The sequence below is a fragment of the Balearica regulorum genome, chromosome 1 (assembly GCF_011004875.1).
Source record: "Balearica regulorum gibbericeps isolate bBalReg1 chromosome 1, bBalReg1.pri, whole genome shotgun sequence".
In the NCBI taxonomy this organism is placed as follows: Eukaryota; Metazoa; Chordata; class Aves; order Gruiformes; family Gruidae; genus Balearica; species Balearica regulorum.
Window position 1 is genome coordinate 132,221,234 of NC_046184.1, and position 17,801 is coordinate 132,239,034.

At 38.9% G+C, this 17,801-nt stretch overlaps 1 protein-coding gene across 2 annotated transcripts in view; it reads left to right on the forward strand.

Annotated features, from left to right (window-relative positions):
- The window catches only part of RPS6KA3 (ribosomal protein S6 kinase A3), an 84,102-nt gene that overhangs the window by 1,741 nt on the left and 64,560 nt on the right, over positions 1 to 17,801 (forward strand). For both annotated transcript variants that reach the window (XM_075775060.1, XM_075775070.1), the window contains exon 2: positions 13,418 to 13,474. In XM_075775060.1, the coding sequence (XP_075631175.1) occupies positions 13,418 to 13,474 (57 nt within the window). The remainder of the gene's footprint in view (positions 1 to 13,417; positions 13,475 to 17,801) is intronic.

Sequence of the window (17,801 nt, forward strand, 5' to 3'; positions counted from 1 at the left end):
AACTACAGTACTAGTGTGATGCTTGGGGGGCTGGGGAGGAGATGGTAGGAGAGATGTTCCTGCAAGACCACTTAAACTAGTGATTTAGAGAAAAGTTCTTAATTGTTACTTTAGTCTTCCATGGTCACCGCATGTGGTCTATGTAACTTCAATAATGGTATATATGCTGGAAAGGCAGCAAAATAGGTTGTTGTTTGAAATGCATGTATATGCATGACTAACTATACTTTTTTACTTGTTTTAGTGTATTTCAGACATTATTTGTTTTTAAACTACTGTCATAAACTTCTTGAAACAAGTATGTTTTACCCCTGCCTAAAAAAATAGTTGAACACTTACATTGACATGAGTCTACAGCAGTTTATCACCAAAAACTGTTGTAGGACCACTAACAAAACATGAAACAGCAACTGAACTGACAGGTTTGCACTCTAAGGCCCTAGTCTAGAATAAACACTCAGTTCTTGAAAAGATCAGACTGCACCTTTAAAAGCTTCTCAGATGAACCTCAAACAGAAGAAAAGTAGACTTAGAAGGGCTGCTTACCTGAAATGAGTTTTTAAGAAAAGATGTTTTAGTGAAAACAGATAAGTTTAAGTCAAATACATAAACAAATGACCTAAATACATAACTTACATTTTCAATTTGCATGAGTTGTGTTTATCTGTAGCATAGTAATATCCTAATTACAGACCCTATCCTGCAAGAGTATCCTTGGGCAAATATATTTTTACATCCACCTGAAAACTCATTGTGATTTCAGTCATAGTTTGATAGTAATAATGTCTTTAGATGTAATAGTGAAGTAAAGAGTTCCCACTAACATTTCAGATGTGCTGACATAGTTCTTGTAACACTGTGTTATCCACATGGAATTTCAAATTATTGAGCTTTAAAACTCAGCTCAGGCACTTTCTTTGTCTTAAAAACTCTGCAAGGTTTTATATTGGGTTAACTTATTTACTTGTTTCCCAGTGCAGTCCTGTATTTGGTTTTATAGTGGTACCACAGAAGAGGTGATTTGCTCTGATGGGTGAGCAAATTTAGTAGAAGGAATAGAATGCCTTTAACTAGCATTACTTTGGAAGACTGCTGCTGTAACTTAGGTGTACAGGACAGCAGATCTGTAGAACGTGGTCCTTCTTAAGTAATAATGCAAACTTTTTTTTTTTAAGATAAAATACAGATTTATGGTTTTCAGATATCAGTTGCAGGGCTTCCTTTTCTATAGGTACAAATAGGTTGGTGACAGCTTTTTCAATGTGTAAGTTGTTACATTCTATTTAAAATCATTTGTCTATACAGTATAATGTGCTTTTGTTTTGTTTTCAAAGTTTCCTGTTTTAAATCACAACACCTTTAAAGCCTGTGGAATGGTGCTGTCTGTTGACTGAAGGTCTAATCCAGATTTATAACAAGCATGGGTTTGTTTTTTGTGGTGAGGATGTGCCTGTTTTCAAGTCATCTGCTTTCAAGCAAATTAAGTATTGATGATTTGAGTTTGTATTTGAATGCCTGAATAACTAGCCTGATCCTTTGATCTGTATACCCAGCTATGCATATTAATGTCAACTGGAGGAGAATAAATACAGTTATGACAGGCAAATTTTGGACACCAGTATGTTGAAATAGCTGGCCATCATAAGGAGGTGCCATTTGGTAGACTTTCTGGGAAGCATTTGTGCCATCTATCTTTAGGAGTTTTAATTTAAGTGCTCTAAATTAGCTGTGGAGAAAGTTCTTTTTTTTCAGCTGCTCTTGACAGGGAATTTGTGATCACCTATTTAGGGATCTAAATAGATTGTATGAATCCCTTTTTGCAGAATTCCTTGTTTTGTCTTGTGTATCCAGAATTACTTGAACCTTGCACAACACAAGGGGTGCTAGCATTTAAAGGTCATGCTGATGCTTTAAAAAATCTGGTATAACGTAATTGTTGCTTTGTAATTCCATTCTGATGTCAATGTGACATTCTCTATGTCAACGTATACTTCTGGTGTGGAATTTGAAATTTATCAGATGTCTTGCCACCTGAAGCCATGAGGCTGTGATTGTCTCTTTACATTCTGTACTAGTCTGTATAATCAGTGTTGTACTTCTGTTCCACAGGAACAAAGAATGTATTTACAATCATTTCTTATGTAGCCAACATGGGTAAACAATTCAAAGCCAAAGTGGAATCACCTAAATGGACTGATCTATGTGGATTTTGAAGACTTATCCATTGTATCTCCATTATAGGCAGAATTCTTTGCAGCACTCGACTATCGTTTCTCATAAATGCCTGCTGTCAGTACAGTGTATTCTGAAGTCTGGGTTTTTCACAGACTTGTAGAGTGACATTTTCTTACACTGGGTTAAAAGTGGCAATTGGCAATTTAATTCTCATCTAAATAAGTAGTATATTCTGTATTCTACAAATGACTGATAGATAAGAGATGTTATATATATGTAAATACTGTCTTGAGAAACATATCATCTGCATGAAAGAAGTATAAGTGTGTGGGTTTTTTCTTTAGCTTTTTCAGATCCTTAATGGTACAATTTTACCTGTACTGTTTTTTAGTTAACACGTTTCTACTGTGTGACATCGTACTGGTGTCCTGCTGTCAGCTGGGTAGGGTAGGAGTGGGCAGGTGCTTTACTCTGCTGAATTCAGTACCTTCATGTGCTATTGTGTGTGCTCTGCAGCTCTTGGTTTCCTCGTGGAAGGTGTTGAGTTTGACTTCTTGAATCATTCTGTTAGGTTTTTTTCTGACGTGGGCAGTTCATTATAGCATATGTAATATTTCTTGCCACAGCTGGGACACCTAACACAAAGTAGATGTAACCAGACTGGCATGTTTAAAGACATGTCTGTTGTCTTTGAAATTATTGTGATCTGTCACACTAACTGCAGTTGTTTGTCATTTGAAATGCTTGACTTAGATTCACAATGATACATATAGTAAGGTGGGTGTTTAATTATTTCTGCACATCAAAAATATTAGCTTTATGAGTTGGTTGAACTTGGCAGTTGGTAGATCTATCATCTTTAAGAACTCATTCAAGATACTGGTTTTGGGGTTGTGTTTTTTGTGGTTTTGGGGGGGGTTGTTTGGGGTTTGGTTGGGTTTTTGTCAAATAGCAGTATTAATTCATAGCAGTATTCCAATAATGAAACTTTTAAGCAGCTCTTCAGGCAAGAGTAAAACCTTATAATTGTTTTTTCAATCTTGGTGGCTTCTAAGACAGGAATAATTTAATCAGTAAAACTTGAGAAGTTAGAATCTCTTCAGGGACTTTTTAGGTTTAGACAAACTGGAGTGGTTGATTATTCCAAGTATTGTGCTATATGCTTGCATACATGATGCTGTGCTATTTATTCTCTCCTTATTCTCTGAAATAAGATTAAATGCCTCACCCATTGGAAATAGGGGGGGGGGGGGGCGGAATTCTGTGTAACAGATGGGGAAATGAGGCTCAACAGTAACTCCATCTAGCATAGTTCATGGGGTCTGTTCTAGAGCTAGGAGATGAACTCTGATTTCCAGGGACGTACTTCAGTGGCTCAACCACAAAGTTACTGCTAGCTCATTCTTATCAGTAACAGTTACCATATGTTCCCTTTGATGCAAGGAACCCCCGTGGTATGCTTAATGCTCCACTTAACTCTTTTTGAAGGAAATGTGCTGCTGCTTTTTTCCCCCATTTATTTGTTTATTGAGTGAAGCAATTCAATTGTGTAAAAAGTAGCATGTGTCTTCTAAATACATTATTATTGTCTAGGTCTGTTTTCTGACATAATTTCTAAGTTTCCATTTAATTAAATTAATTAAATTTCCATTTAACATTTATTTTGAATCATTAATTTATCATAACAGTTAATGTTTAAGTATATACAGAAGAAATGGTATTTTATTGTGATTTTAAATGTCCAGAAAAACATAGCTTTGGAAAAGAAAATCTTTGTCCCACAGGCTCAAAAGATGGTGGTTTGAGGTTGTAATCAGACCATGATAAAGATTATTTGTATTATTCCTTACATAACATGATTGCCAAAATTAGTTACTGTTAGAACTTAGACTTGTATGTTAAACGATTTTTTTTCACTTAACAGGGAGTCTTTCTCCTCCTGCCTTCCAGCAGTTGATGTTTGTTGTCAAAACAAACACAAATTTCCACCTTGGAAATCCTGAATTTTAGGAAATAGTGAAGTTGCTCCTTAGTAGAATTTCTTAAAATAGCTAAAAAGCAAAATGAGCATAAAAGAGTAATGGCTTTAGTTGACTTCAATATTAAATTTCAACCTTTGTCATTTATCATGCAAAGAGATTCTAAGAAACCCATGTGTGCTTTGTGAGGAATTGCAGCACGCAGCCTTGCTGTGCCCGTTGGCTGCCCCCTGACTCGTGGGGTGAGGACCTGGCACATACTCCCGTGTGCCCCAGTTCCCTTTGGAAGGAGCCCAGGCAGGCGCGCGGCGTTTCAGTGGGCCTGGGACTGCAGGAGGCAGTGACAGTGAAGCTTACCTGCCTTCTCATGCAAATACAGTCCTGGTAATAAGATTTGTATACTGTCAGGTGCTGGAGTCACTCTTAGGATAATGTGTGTGAGCAGAGGAATTTCTTTTATTTTCGTGTGTGCAGCAGGAGTTGGATATATTGAAGTGATTTCTACATATGTATTTATTCTTCCTCTTTGGAGCAGATGAACAGAGAATAGGTGGTGTGTTTTGGGGTTTTTTTGTTTGAGTTTGGGGGTTTTTTGTTTGGGTTTATTTTTGTTTTTACTAAGGGTGCTGAATTGATGTGTAATAATTTACCACCTATACAGATAGGGAACTAAATAAAAAATTCACTTACCTGTCCTTTTTTTTTTTTTTTTTTTTCCTCCTGAACAAATGAACATACACAATTTGGAGCTTGTTTCAGCTACAGAAAGTTGTTGGCCTGGACAAAGATTTTTATGCTATATTTCTGACATCTTGGATAATGCTGTGGCACTTGTCTGACTTCAAGCTGAGTTAATTCAGAGAATTAAATTCCCTGAGAGCTGCAAAATTTTTTTTAGTTTACTTTTCTGACCTGATTTGGCACAGGCCTGGACAAATGCCAGTGCCAAGGAAAGCATTGAAGTGGAGGAAAGGGGGCTGTTTTTCTGTATTGTTAAGCTATACGCTTGAGTCATATTAGATAAGAAGAAAGTGGTAGTGTAAAATAGACAAGGTTTATGAAATCACATAGTTGCTCAAGTATCCCAACTTAAGGAAGTTTGGCTTTGTACCTGAATAATCTGCATGTTAATGGCTTATATCTGAGGTTGATTGTCTACAGAGAAGCAAGTTTCAATGTCCTGCTGTTTCTTTTAATACTCCGCAAAGGAAAAAGTCAGTCACCTTAGTCAATAAATTATGTGGAATTAATGGAACTTGAAGTAACAACATTTTATATAAAAGAAATGCTTGCAGTAATTTTATGTTTCAAAAATAAAGACTTGTATCTGTAGGGGGTTTTATTTATTCAAAACATTTAAGGAGTTTTTAATACTGGTGTGTACTATTTTTAACATAGTGTATGCAAAATGTGTTGAATAGATGCAGTGAGAGAACAGCTAAAGAAGCCTAAGATGATAGCTCACTACTATCACTACTATATCCCTACTTAGGTAGGGAGGTGATTCTCCCCATCTAGTCTGCTCTTGTGAGACCCCACCTGGAGTACTGCATCCAGCTCTGGGGGCCCTGGTACAAGAACATCATGGACCTGTCAGACCAAGTCTGGAGGAGGGCCACAAAATTGATCAGAGGGCGGGAGCACCTCTCCTGTGAGGACAGGCTGAGAGAGTTGGGGTTGTTCAGCCTGGAGAAGAGAAAGCTCCGGGGAGACCTGATAGCAGCCTTCCGGTACCTGAAGGGGCCTACAGGAAAGCTGGGGAGGGACTGTTTACACGGGCATGGAGTGACAGGACAAGGGGTAATGGCCTTAAACTAAAGGAAGGTAGATTTAGATTAAATATTAGGAAGAAATTGTTTATTGTGAGAGTGGTGAGGCACTGGAACAGGTTGCCCAGAGAAGCTGTGGATGTCCCATCCCTGGAAGTGTTTAAGACCAGGTTGGATGGGGCTTTGGGCAACCTGGTCTAGTGGAGGGTGTCCCTGCCCATGGCAGGGGGTTGGAACTAGATGGTCTTTGAGGTCCCTTCCAACCCAAACCATTCTATGATTCTATGACATAATAAGTTTTAATCATGTCAGGATTTAGTTAAGTGCTTTGTATCTGCGTGGCTTCACAGCTCAAGAGTTAGGGCACAAGTCATTAATTCAGATCCTAATAAAGCCTTCTATTTTAATTAAGCACTGGAATAGACTATGAAAACTCTTATTACTGAAAATTTAAGAAGGGATTAGACATAAACATCTTGCAAGCAGCATTGTAGGAATAGCTGATCATGCTTTGGTGCACTGAGATAGATTGGATGACCTCTCAAGGTCCTCTCAGTCTATTTTCAACTATTTTTCTGTGGACCTACAAATTTTTTCTCAGGGTAGCTCATTGCTGCTTAGAATAGCAAGTTTGAGCATGTACAGTTCGAAAGGCTTTTGCTGAATGTAGTTCCATGCAGTGGCTTGTGTTGCTAACAGTGAATTTGTTATGAATGTTTCAGTGGGAATACTGTATTCTGTGCTACTTTGAAACAAGCCAGAAACATTGTTACAGCTTTACTCAATTCAAGGATCACACCTTGAGCTTTATCTGTCAGTTGAGAGTCCCTTGAAAACACCCAGTGTAAGTGCTCAGATCTATATATGGCCAGTGCTTTAATGACTAAATAATAAATAATCCCAAAAGTTCTTGCATGTTTTGAAATATTTATTTTTGGTATCCTAAACGTTATTTCAGAAGGTTGGGGGAAGTTTTTTATTAACTCCTGTAACTGTGTTTAAAAGTTCTTGGGTAAGTCTGAAAGTTTTGGTAGCTGAAAATTAGGAATTACCTGGGAGAAACTTCAGACTTATCCAAGTAATTTATTTAAATTTATAATTAAAGCACAGTTAAAACATCACCTGTGTTATTGGCATGTTAAAACGTCTAGATAATGATTTTTAAATGGTGTGGTGTCATCTTGTCTTGTCTGCTTATTTGTGTACTCAAAACATCATCCTGCTGTGGTGGGTTACCTGGGCTGGAGGCCAGGTGCCCCCCAAAGCTGCTCTGTCACTGCCCTCCTCAGCTGGACAGGGGAGAGAAAATGTAACTAAAGGCTCCTGGGTTGAGATAAGGGCAGGGAGAGATAGCTCGTCAGTCACTGTCATGGGCAAAACAGACTGGACTTAGAAAAAAGTCTAATTACCAAACAAAACAGAGTAGAGCAATAAGAAATAAAACCAAATCTTAAAACACCTCCCCCCGCCCCTCCCTTCTTCCCAGGCTCAACTTTACTTTCGAATTCTCTACCTATTCCCCCCTCAGTGGCACAGGGGGATGGGCAGTGGAGGTTGTGGTCAGTTCATCACACGTTGTCTCTGCTGTTCCTTCCCCCTCAGGGGGAGGACTCCTCACACTCTGCCCCTGCTCCAGCGTGGGGTCCCTCCCATGGGAGACAGTCCTCTGCAAACTTCTCCAATGTGAGTCCTTCCCACGGGCTGCAGTTCTTCATGAACTGCTCCAGCGTGGGTCCCTTCCGCGGGGTCACAAGTCCTGCCAGCAATCCTGCTCTGGCGTGGGCTCCTCTCTCCACGGGTCCACAGGTCCTGCCAGGAGCTTGCTCCAGCGTGGGCTTCCCACGGGGTCGCAGCCTCCTTTGGGTGCATGCACCTGCTCCAGCGTGGGGTCCTCCACGGGCTGCAGGTGGAATCTCTACACCCCCTCATCCTTCCTCTGTGGACTGCAGGGGGACAGCCTGCCTCACCATGGTCTTCTCCAGGGGCTGCAGGGGAATCTCTGCTCTAGTGCCTGGAGCACCTCCTGCCCCTCCTTCTGCACTGACCTGGATGTTTGCAAAGTTGTTCCCATCAAATATTCTCACTTCTCTCTCCGGCTGCAAAAGCTGCCCCAAGGTGGTTTTTTTTCCCCCTTTTTAAATAAGTTATCCCAGAGGCGCTACCACTGTCACTGATGGGCTCGGCCTTGGCCAGCGGCGGGTCCATCTTGGAGCCGGCTGGCATTGGCTCTGTCGGACACAGGGGAAGCATCTGGCAACTTCTCATAGAAGCCAGCCCTGTAGCCTCCCCACTACCAAAACCTTGCCACGCAAACCCAAACACCTGCACTGATATGCAGTTCATAATTCTTGATTTGTCCAATTGTTAAGTCTAAGAATATAACACTTTTATTATTATATCTTAATTGGAGGGTATGGTTCTACTAAAAGGCACCAATTACATGGAAAAGTCATTAGTTATATAATATACTGAACTCTGTTAATAGTATAAAGACTGGTTGCTAACTTACATACTCAAGCCCAATATTAATAATTAAGAAATGTTGAGGTTAATGGTGGAAGAATTATACCAAAAACTATAACTGGTATTAAATTCATAAGGGGTTTCAAAATACTCGACAAACATAGTTGGGTAAAAAAGTTTAAATATTTGGCAGAGAGGCTACTTAAATATCCCAAAATATTCTAGCAATAGTCTAAACGCAAAGCAGAGATGTTTTGGGGGTGGAAGAAGATATTTGGTGGTGTCTAATGTCAAAGAAATTTTGAGGACTAACTTATGTCCTTCAGAAATAAAAAAAAATATCTATTAAACTGTGGGAAAGAACATTAAGTTCAGCACGGTATGTCCAAATTAGCAGAACTTTCTTTGCAAACAGAATGTCAGAATGGAGATACTGAACTAAATCTAAAAACTTGAAGTGTATGCTATCTGTAATATTATCGATGAAACTAATGGGAAAAATAGGAAAAAATTAGTACTACAGCAAACATAATGATTTATCCACTTAATATTTCAATTAACGTGGTTTAGATACCTGTAAAAAAACCTGTGTGATGGGAATGATGTGTACCTGACATTATTATTCAGATAAGACATTTGCACCAAATTGGTAAGTTCAAATTGCTGTTATGGATGCTAGATGGAGTATTCTACAAGATTACCTGTGTGGGTCCAGTGCTAATTACAAGGATAGATGGGAATAGCATTAGCTTTATTGTGCAGTTGCCCAAGATAGTACAATTTTGCCAGACTTCTGTGATGAATTGGATCTCTTGCAGTAAATGTTGGAACCATAACTTAAAAAAAAATTACAAATGACATTAAGACTGTAGATCAATATATAGTTGTAGTGTATAGAGTGCAGAATATTCCCTGCTTCACAAAAAGTGGTTAGTTGATTGTGAGTGGGATGTGGGCTACATTTCTTGATGTACTCCTGTCTTGCAAAGGATTTACTATGATTATATTTTCTCAATACCAATACCTTAATATGCGCCGCTACTTGCTACCTTTTGGGCCCTTCCAGTGCAGTTATGTAGAGGTGCGCATTACTGGTCAAGAAGTGAAATAATCTGAATTTTTAAAAATTAAAATAATCCTTTTTTAAACTGTCTTTTTTGCCAGGAAAATGAAATACTTGATTATATCCTAAGAGTTCAGTAGGTTTAAACCTGTAATTTTTGATTGCTAGAAATATTGATGGTTGATTTCCTGTTTTGTAGTTGATTGACTTTTGTGTCAGAGGTTCTGTCAGTTCATATGGGAGACATGCATGTACCAGCTGCCTGATGCAGATTCCCTGATGTTTGTCTGCTTCATGCTTAGTTAGGGAACCTATAGGATATCTATTGTGTTCCTGTCCATGTGCCTTCAGGAAAACTGCTGGAACCCAACTGAATTAAGTATTAATTTCTACCAATTTAGTGAAATGTGGCAACAAGTTTAAAAGCTTTTGGGAGTGAAATTTGTAGCTAACTTAACATGACTGCTTCTACTGGAAAACAGAATAGGAAATGGAATTTGAGTGGATTGGAAGAGCACTTTGTAGGTTACCTTTATAACGGATGTGCACCCTCCGTTCATGGAGTAAATTGATTGCTGATGTGTTTAGGTGTAAGTAGAAGCTTTCTGTGGACCTTTTCTGTTATTTTTCATATAGTTCTCTATATGAACTATATGAAAAATATGAAGTATGTTCTATTTTTTGGAGCCAGAGTACTGGAAGTAACCAGATCTTTGATCCCTTCTGCTTGCTTAGTGTCCCAGTACAGGAGGAATGCAGCTGAAGAATAATCAAGGTCTAGAGTCTCTGTCTTTTGAATTAGACCAATCTGTACATGTGAAAGATATATTCAGGCTTCTCTTATTCTGTATTCGTCAGACTATTATATCTAGTCCCAATCTGTTATGTTATCGAGGCATGCCCTTGGTTCTGCTTAAATACTAGAGTGAGTTTACACCCAGCAAAATGGAACCTATTTCATTTGGTCACCTCTTAAGCATGTTGCTGACCTCTTCGCTCCACAGTGGTTTAAATATTGCCACTTCCGATAGGAACCTTTTGGCTTTACATTTTAACTCAGATGAAAGGCAGTACGCTTTGTAGACTTTCTGAATACACAGCTGCTTTCCATTTAATAGTATCATATACCAGCAAACCATAAATCATATATACATATTCTTCTTTACCTTACATGGCTCAGACTGTTCTGAGAAAAACTGGTTCTACCATCCAGTAATTCCTTTAGCATAATCATTGCTTGGCTAGACCTATTTAAAATGATCTTGCTAATCCAGTGATCTGGCTCAGACACAACCACATGGCACACGTGCTGATTTCTTGAGTTCATTCCTAGTTCCAATAAGTGTGTTTGGAATGCATTGCTTGAATTCAACTGAAAAGTAACTGAAAGCAATACAGGATTAAACAGGAAAGCCAGATTGTACAAAACAGTTTGTTTGTGTTGCAAAAGTTTGCTGTGTTTTTTTTCTGGTAGACTGATAAAATGTTGAAGAAGTCAATGAGGTTAGAGATTAGAGCCTTTTTAAAAACAGAGGTTGACCTCACTTTTTTGTTTTCAAAAAGAGGCTTGTCTCAAACTTCTGATAGTGTGTTCTACTTTCAACTATGCTTCAGTTGCCTTAAAATAGTAAGCATGAAATCTTAAAGTTTACTGTGTAGTAAAATCTTACTTTAACCTGCAGTTAATGTACATTATTATTCAGTGGCATGATTGTAGCGGGAATCATTATTTCTGAAAATCTGCATGTGGAGTCAGTTTAAAGCACATGGCTTTGATACACAGATTGCCCTGTTTTAGGCCCCAGAGTTTAGCCATCATTACTTGTTAGGACATTATAGACTCCTCCTTTCCGGCTAAAGTCAATTGTCTTATTTGTTCTACTGTTTCTCGTCTCATTTTTTCCTATTGACGAGATACTTTGGAAGCTATCTTCTAACATGAACAGAATATAGAGATGTGTAGCTAAAATACAAATCTTAATTTAATATAAATATATGCCATAGATTTGAGAAAAGGGAAAGGACTTGTGGCCTTGATGATAGTGATATATGTATACATAATATGCTTCCTTGTAAACAGGCTTTATTAAAAACACTCATTTCTGTTACTTAGCTAAGCTAGTATTTTTATGGTCTTCTATTTGATAATTTCAACTTTTATGTATCTTAAGGGAGGATAGTACAATATTCACTGCCTGTACACTATAAGTAAAAGGTGCTACAGTGAGGGAAATTTAGACTTTTTGGAACATCATCTTATGAAATTACCCTTAGCCGTACATCTAGAAGGTGTACTGCTGACTGTTAACTGAGACAGCTCATAAAGATTATATTCGCTTCTGTAATAACTCATAACATGTGAACCTGATTTCTTACTAATCCTCCCTCATGGAAAGATGACTTCTAGAGTAGACTAGTCTTGTACTAGAAGTCTCTAGTATCTTCCTGAGGCCAGTTAAGAAGAGAAAATGGCAGAATTACCATGTGCTAGAACTCTGCACTGGAGACACAGTAAGAAGCCGAACCCTCTTCCCCTCCAGATCCCTTAAAAAAAAAAAAAAAAAAAAAAAAAGCCTGTGTCATATTTGGGCTATCCATAATTGTTGGACTTTAGCTTTATCCAGCTGCATCTTTTAGCAAAAAAAAAAAAAATGCTCAGGAGAAAACTTGGTAGAGAGCTGGTAATCACCTAAGATTGAACTTTCAATGTATCTGAATATTTCAAAATTAGAATTCATAAGTTATTAGGATTTAATATGTCACTTCATATAAAAGATTCTGCTCCAGTCATGTGCAAACTGGAAGACTATATTAATCAGAAGTTGTTAGAAAAAAAATGTTAGGAAGGTTCCACATAAGAAGCCTGCTGAAAAACTCTGGGAAGGCAGGTGTAGCTAAAGTCTAAAATCTCTGAATCTCTGGGCAGCTTTTATTACCTTTCCAGCATCTAGAAAACATGTATCCATCCATACATGTAACTTTGTTTTAACTAAATTAAGTTCTGGAAAAAAAAAGATTAATTAGGCATTGTGTTGTCTAGGGAAACAATGCACAAATGAACTTAAATTCTGCCTCCAGTGGTAATGGAAAATGTAACCATTTTTAACAGGTTTTCATTTGTTTCTAAAATCATATTGAATTGCTGTTAAACTTTAGGAGCAAACTAAGAATTAATGGCCCAGGTCATATCCTGTACCATAAGTTAGGAAATAGGTATTTTTCCTTACAAATAAGCTAATATTGATACTAGTTTTGTAGCAAGGTCGTTCTGTGTCTTTCTGGGAAAAAATGTCTCTTAGAGATTCTCCAAGTATAGTATCACTGACGAGAAAAAAAAAGCATTTGTTGACCAACAAGATATTTAAGCTTTTTTTTAATCTGTATAGCTAAATCTCAAATTCAAAAGCCTGTTCCTGCATGGCTTTTTAAAATGGTCCTTAGACAAGTAGAGAAAGTAGTAAATGCTGGCTAATAAAATTAGCATTGCGTTCATAATTTTTATAAGGCTATATTTTAGTTATAAATGTTCTTGAAGCAGTCATGGTAGAGTAAGGACTTATTGTTGCTGCATAAGGTCTTGCTCTTAGAACCTGATTATCTGTTCTTTATTGTGGGTTTTTGCTGTTCAGTTTTCATCAGGTTTAACTGTTCTGCAGAAGTTGTAGTAGTGGAAATAATGTCTAGCTGTGTAGAGTAAGGCTTCAAATGCCAGATGTTTTGTTCTTTCTTGTTACTGTGACTTCATCCAGTTTGATAATACATGAGGACCAAAGCGAGAGTGGCATTACATGCCAGCAATATGCAGTCTTCTGTGTTTATTTTCAATGATTTATTATTTTTTTAAAGAATATGGAGAAGAGAACACTTGATCCTGTAGAGTAGTATGCCATAAAAGCACATCTGCAATATATTTATTTCTGTACTTGGATTCAGCATTTCTGGTAACTTGCTGTGTGTGTTTTTTACAGAATGGACAGCAAATTGTGGATGAACCTATGGGAGAAGATGATATCAACCCACAAACTGTGAGTAAAAGATGGTTGTAATGTAGACAAGACAGTACAATATTGTAGCACACTGATATCACTTAATTTACAGGCAGTTTGCCACTGTTTTGTTTAGGTTTACTTGACATGAAGTGCAATCTAGGATACTGATGTTTTTCAGAGAAGTTCTTTCTCACTGACTCTCCTGTCTGGCTTGGTATCCTGCTGTTAGTTCTGATGAACTTTTATGCTTTCCCTAGTATTTTTGTATGATATAGTCTCTCCCTAGTATTTTCAATATGAGGTGAGCTTTCCTGTGGAAAGCACAAAGCTGAATATAGTAGAAATTATAATTGGATTGGGGAGTGTGAAGGTTTGATAGTAAGGTGTGGCTAGTTAGAGCATTCCTGAATAGGAAGGGAGGTTGAGCTCCTCTTTTCTTGGCTTAGCAAACCTTAAAAATGTGTAGTTCTTTAACTGTCCACTTTTCCTAGTGCCAGCAAACAAAGCACTTCCGTTGGCTTCTGTTAGTCTCATCGGTGCATAGGTGAAAATATTTTACATCTGTGAGTTCCGGAGTATGCTTTATTAATAGTTAAGGTTTCAGTTGTGGTCATGTCACAGCAAAGGATTGTGTCATGGTTAAATTCCACACAGATTCCATTGCAGACACATGTGCGCTTACTGTATGAAATAAGATTCTTTCAGAGTGGCAGTGTACACCATAGTTTTTCCCCTTCTAGTTTGATATGCAAGGCGTAACAGCAGCTATCCCCTTTGTTTTTCCATACTATCGTAAGATTTCTTGGCAGTATCTATCTGTGCCTTTTTGTTGTTAGTATTAGTCATTTTGCATTTTCCTTATTGACCTGTGTAAAACTAGATTATTTGCATAATAAATCTTCATTAGCCTGGAAGATTCTTTCAATTCCCTTTCTCCATAGAACCAAGAAACCAAGATACAAATTTTTAGGTCTTCTTCCTGGGCTTCTGGTTGAAAAGTTTAGAAGTGTCACATTCAAGAATAGCAAAGCTAGTCCATCGAGGCCCAGTCTTTTCTCTGTTCATGTGGATTCCAACTTTCCTTTTTGGAATTTGGCTGAGTTGGAGTGGAAGAGAACTTCTGTTCATTGATTTGGAGCTGACAAAGCTAAGGGCTCCAGAAATGTTTGCATTGGAGATACTCGAAGATGTTATCTGTAGGTATCAATTTAGATGGTGACTTAAGACCCCTTCCCTGTCTCAAATCAGATGCTAAATGCTGAAACATACTTGCTGAAATTTTCATAGTGATGGAATAGCCAAAGGCAGAGGCTGAACTATTAATGTAGATCTTGAGTGTTTGCTGTAAATCAGATCTGGACAATAAGCATTAGAGAGCTCTGAAGTAATGCATAGTGAAGCGCACATAGGCTTGGAGTGGTCACTCTGAGCTTGAACTAGCAAGTGAACACATAAACCCAGGTATTTATCCCTTTTTTGTTCCTTTCCATTAACTTTTTTTATTTCAGCTATCCATAAATTCTAAAAGCCTGTACCTCATATTCCTTTCTGCTTTCAGCTGTCAATAGTGTTTCAGGGGAAGATCAAGGGTGAGGAAGGGCCGTGAAACTGTAGTTTCCATTGCTCTTGTAACTGAGAGGCGTTAATCAAAGGAATTCTTAATCCAGGCTTCTTGAAAATAGAGGTTGCTGCTAAAGAGAAGATCACAGTCAGGAAGGTTCATTGATAATATAAGTTCTTTATCTTCATGTTTAACTTGCAGTTTACAAAATTTCATAATGTGAAGATACCAGTGAGTTCAGGTTTCTTGTTGCGATGCCTGTGACTTTTTCTCAGACACGAAGGCAACTTTAGTGTTTACCTGTAGCTTTGTGTTAAAGAGTACTAGCTGACTGTTAAGCCTGATGATAAGTGGCCTTACCAATAAAACACAATTTTTGGAACTCCACATTTGGTTGCAGTTCAGGTCGACTGCTGGCAGTGCATATTGTGCCGACTTCAGCTTGTGATTAAATGGTCAAAGCTGCTTCCATCTAATTGCAATGCCATAGCAGTTTCTCCGCTGAAATTGTGGACAGAGCCAGGTTAGGGAAGTGCAGTTGCCTTTTCAATGCTTGTCTTCAAACATACCAGTAATAGATGTCACTCTTAAGCTGATAAGACAATTAAGAGATTAAAAGCCTGCACTATATAACTGCTTTTGATTCCTCCTCATATCATGCAAGGCTCTCCTGTCTTTAACACAGGGTGAAGAAACAAGACAAGTGCTGACAGATTACTCTAAAGTAATGCAGTGTTAAAGAGTAAGAAAGGAACAATATTTGTATGGTTAGAAGGCAACACCAGAAGGAGGTCATTTGTTCTAATATTCTGCATAACATAGCCTACAGTGCTTACATGAATTCTTGTTTAAATTGGAACATTTATTTTTGGAAAAGTGTTCAGTTTTGGTTTGGTTTGTTAATGTATTCTGACTAGTGCCATCACTTGATAATTTCCTTGGTTTGACTCTGTAACTTCACATTCTTCCTATGAGCTTTTTTGGTTTGTGTTTATCTGCTAAAATTGTATTCTTTATTGTATTGAGTTTACATGAGAAGGTTTTGGTAGCAAGGAGGTGTTCTCTATGAGAAGAGGTCAGGGGCTGCTCCACCATGTAAGACAGAGCCAGTTCTTGCTGGCTTCAAAACAGGCCCACCACTGGCCAAAGCAGAGCCCATCAATGAGGAGGGGCAGTGAGAGAGTGGCTGGGTGGGTGTCTGGCAGCCAGCCAAGGTTAACCCACCACAACTATCAAATTTGTCTTTCAAGATGTGATAACTGCAGAATTACTTACAAGTGGTTTCCTGTACTTTCTTCAGACATTTCCAAACTGCTGTTTTATTTGGGGGCAACCTATTTTAACACAGTATCATAGAATCATTTAGGTTGGAAAAGACCCTTAAGATCATCAAGTCCAACTGTAAACCTAACACTGCCAAGTCAACCACTAAACCATGTCCCTAAGCACCATATCTACACATCTTTTAAATACCTCCAGGCATGGCAACTCAACCGCTTCCCTGGGCAGCCTGTTCCAATGCCTGACAACCCTTTTGCTGAAGAAATTTTTCCTAATATCCAATCTAAACCTCCCCTGGTGCAACTTGAGACTGTTTCCTCTCCTCCTATCACTTGTTGCGTGGGAAGAGACCAATGCCCACCTCACTACAACCTCCTTTCAGGTAGTTGGAGAGAGCAATAGGGTCTCCCTTCAGCTTCCTTTTCTCCAGACTAAACAACTCCAGTTCCCTCAGCCGTTCCTCATAAGACTTCTGCTCTGGACCCTTCACCAGCTTTGTTGCCCTTCTCTGGACATGGTCCAGCACCTCAATGTCCTTGTAGGGAGGCGCCCAAAACTGAACACAGCACTCAAGGTGCGGCCTCCCCAGTGCCTAGTACAGGGGCACAATCACATCTCTACTCCTTCTGGCCAGTGTATTCCTGATACAAGCCAGGATGCTGTTGGCCTTCTTGGCCACCTGGGCACACTGCTGGCTCATATTCAGCCACCTGTCGACCAGCACCCCCAGGTCCTTTTCCACCAGGCAGCTTTCCAGCCGCTCTTCCCCCAGCCTGTAGCATGGCATGGGGTTGTTGTGATCCAAATGCAGGACCCCGCACTTGACCTTGTTGAGCCTCATGCAGTTGGCCTTGGCTCATCAATCCAGCCTGTCCAGACCCCTCTGTAGAGCCTTCCTGCCCTCCAACAGATCAATACTTCCTCCCAACTTGGTGTTGTCTGCAAAGTGACTGAGGGTGCGCTTGATCCCCTCATCCAAATCATTGATAAAGATATTAAAGAGAACTGGCCCCAGTATTGAGCGCTGGGGAACACCACTTGTGACCGGCCGCCAGCCGGATGTAACTCCATTCACCACAGCTCTTTGGGCCCGGCCATCCAGCCAGTTTTTATCCAGCAAAAAGTACGCCTGTCCAAGCAATGAGCAGCCAGTCTCTCCAGGGGAATGCTGTGGGAAACAGTGTCAAAGGGTTTACTAAAGTCCAGATAAACAACATCTACAGCCTTTCCCTCATCCACTAAGTGGGTCACCTTGTCATAGAAGGCGATCAAGTTAGTCAAGCAGGACCTGCCTTTCATAAACCCATGCTGACTGGGCCTGATATGCCCATCAAAAAACTAAAACATTTCTCTAATATTGTTTCTGTCATGCTTGAGCTGCTTGGTTAAGATTGTTTCAGCTTTTTAATACCTCAGACCGGTATTTTATGAATTTATTTTGCACTTAGTTCTAGCCTGTGGTGAATAAAAGATTGCCAATAGTGATGTAAAATAGTCTAAGGTTTTTTACATGAAAAATGA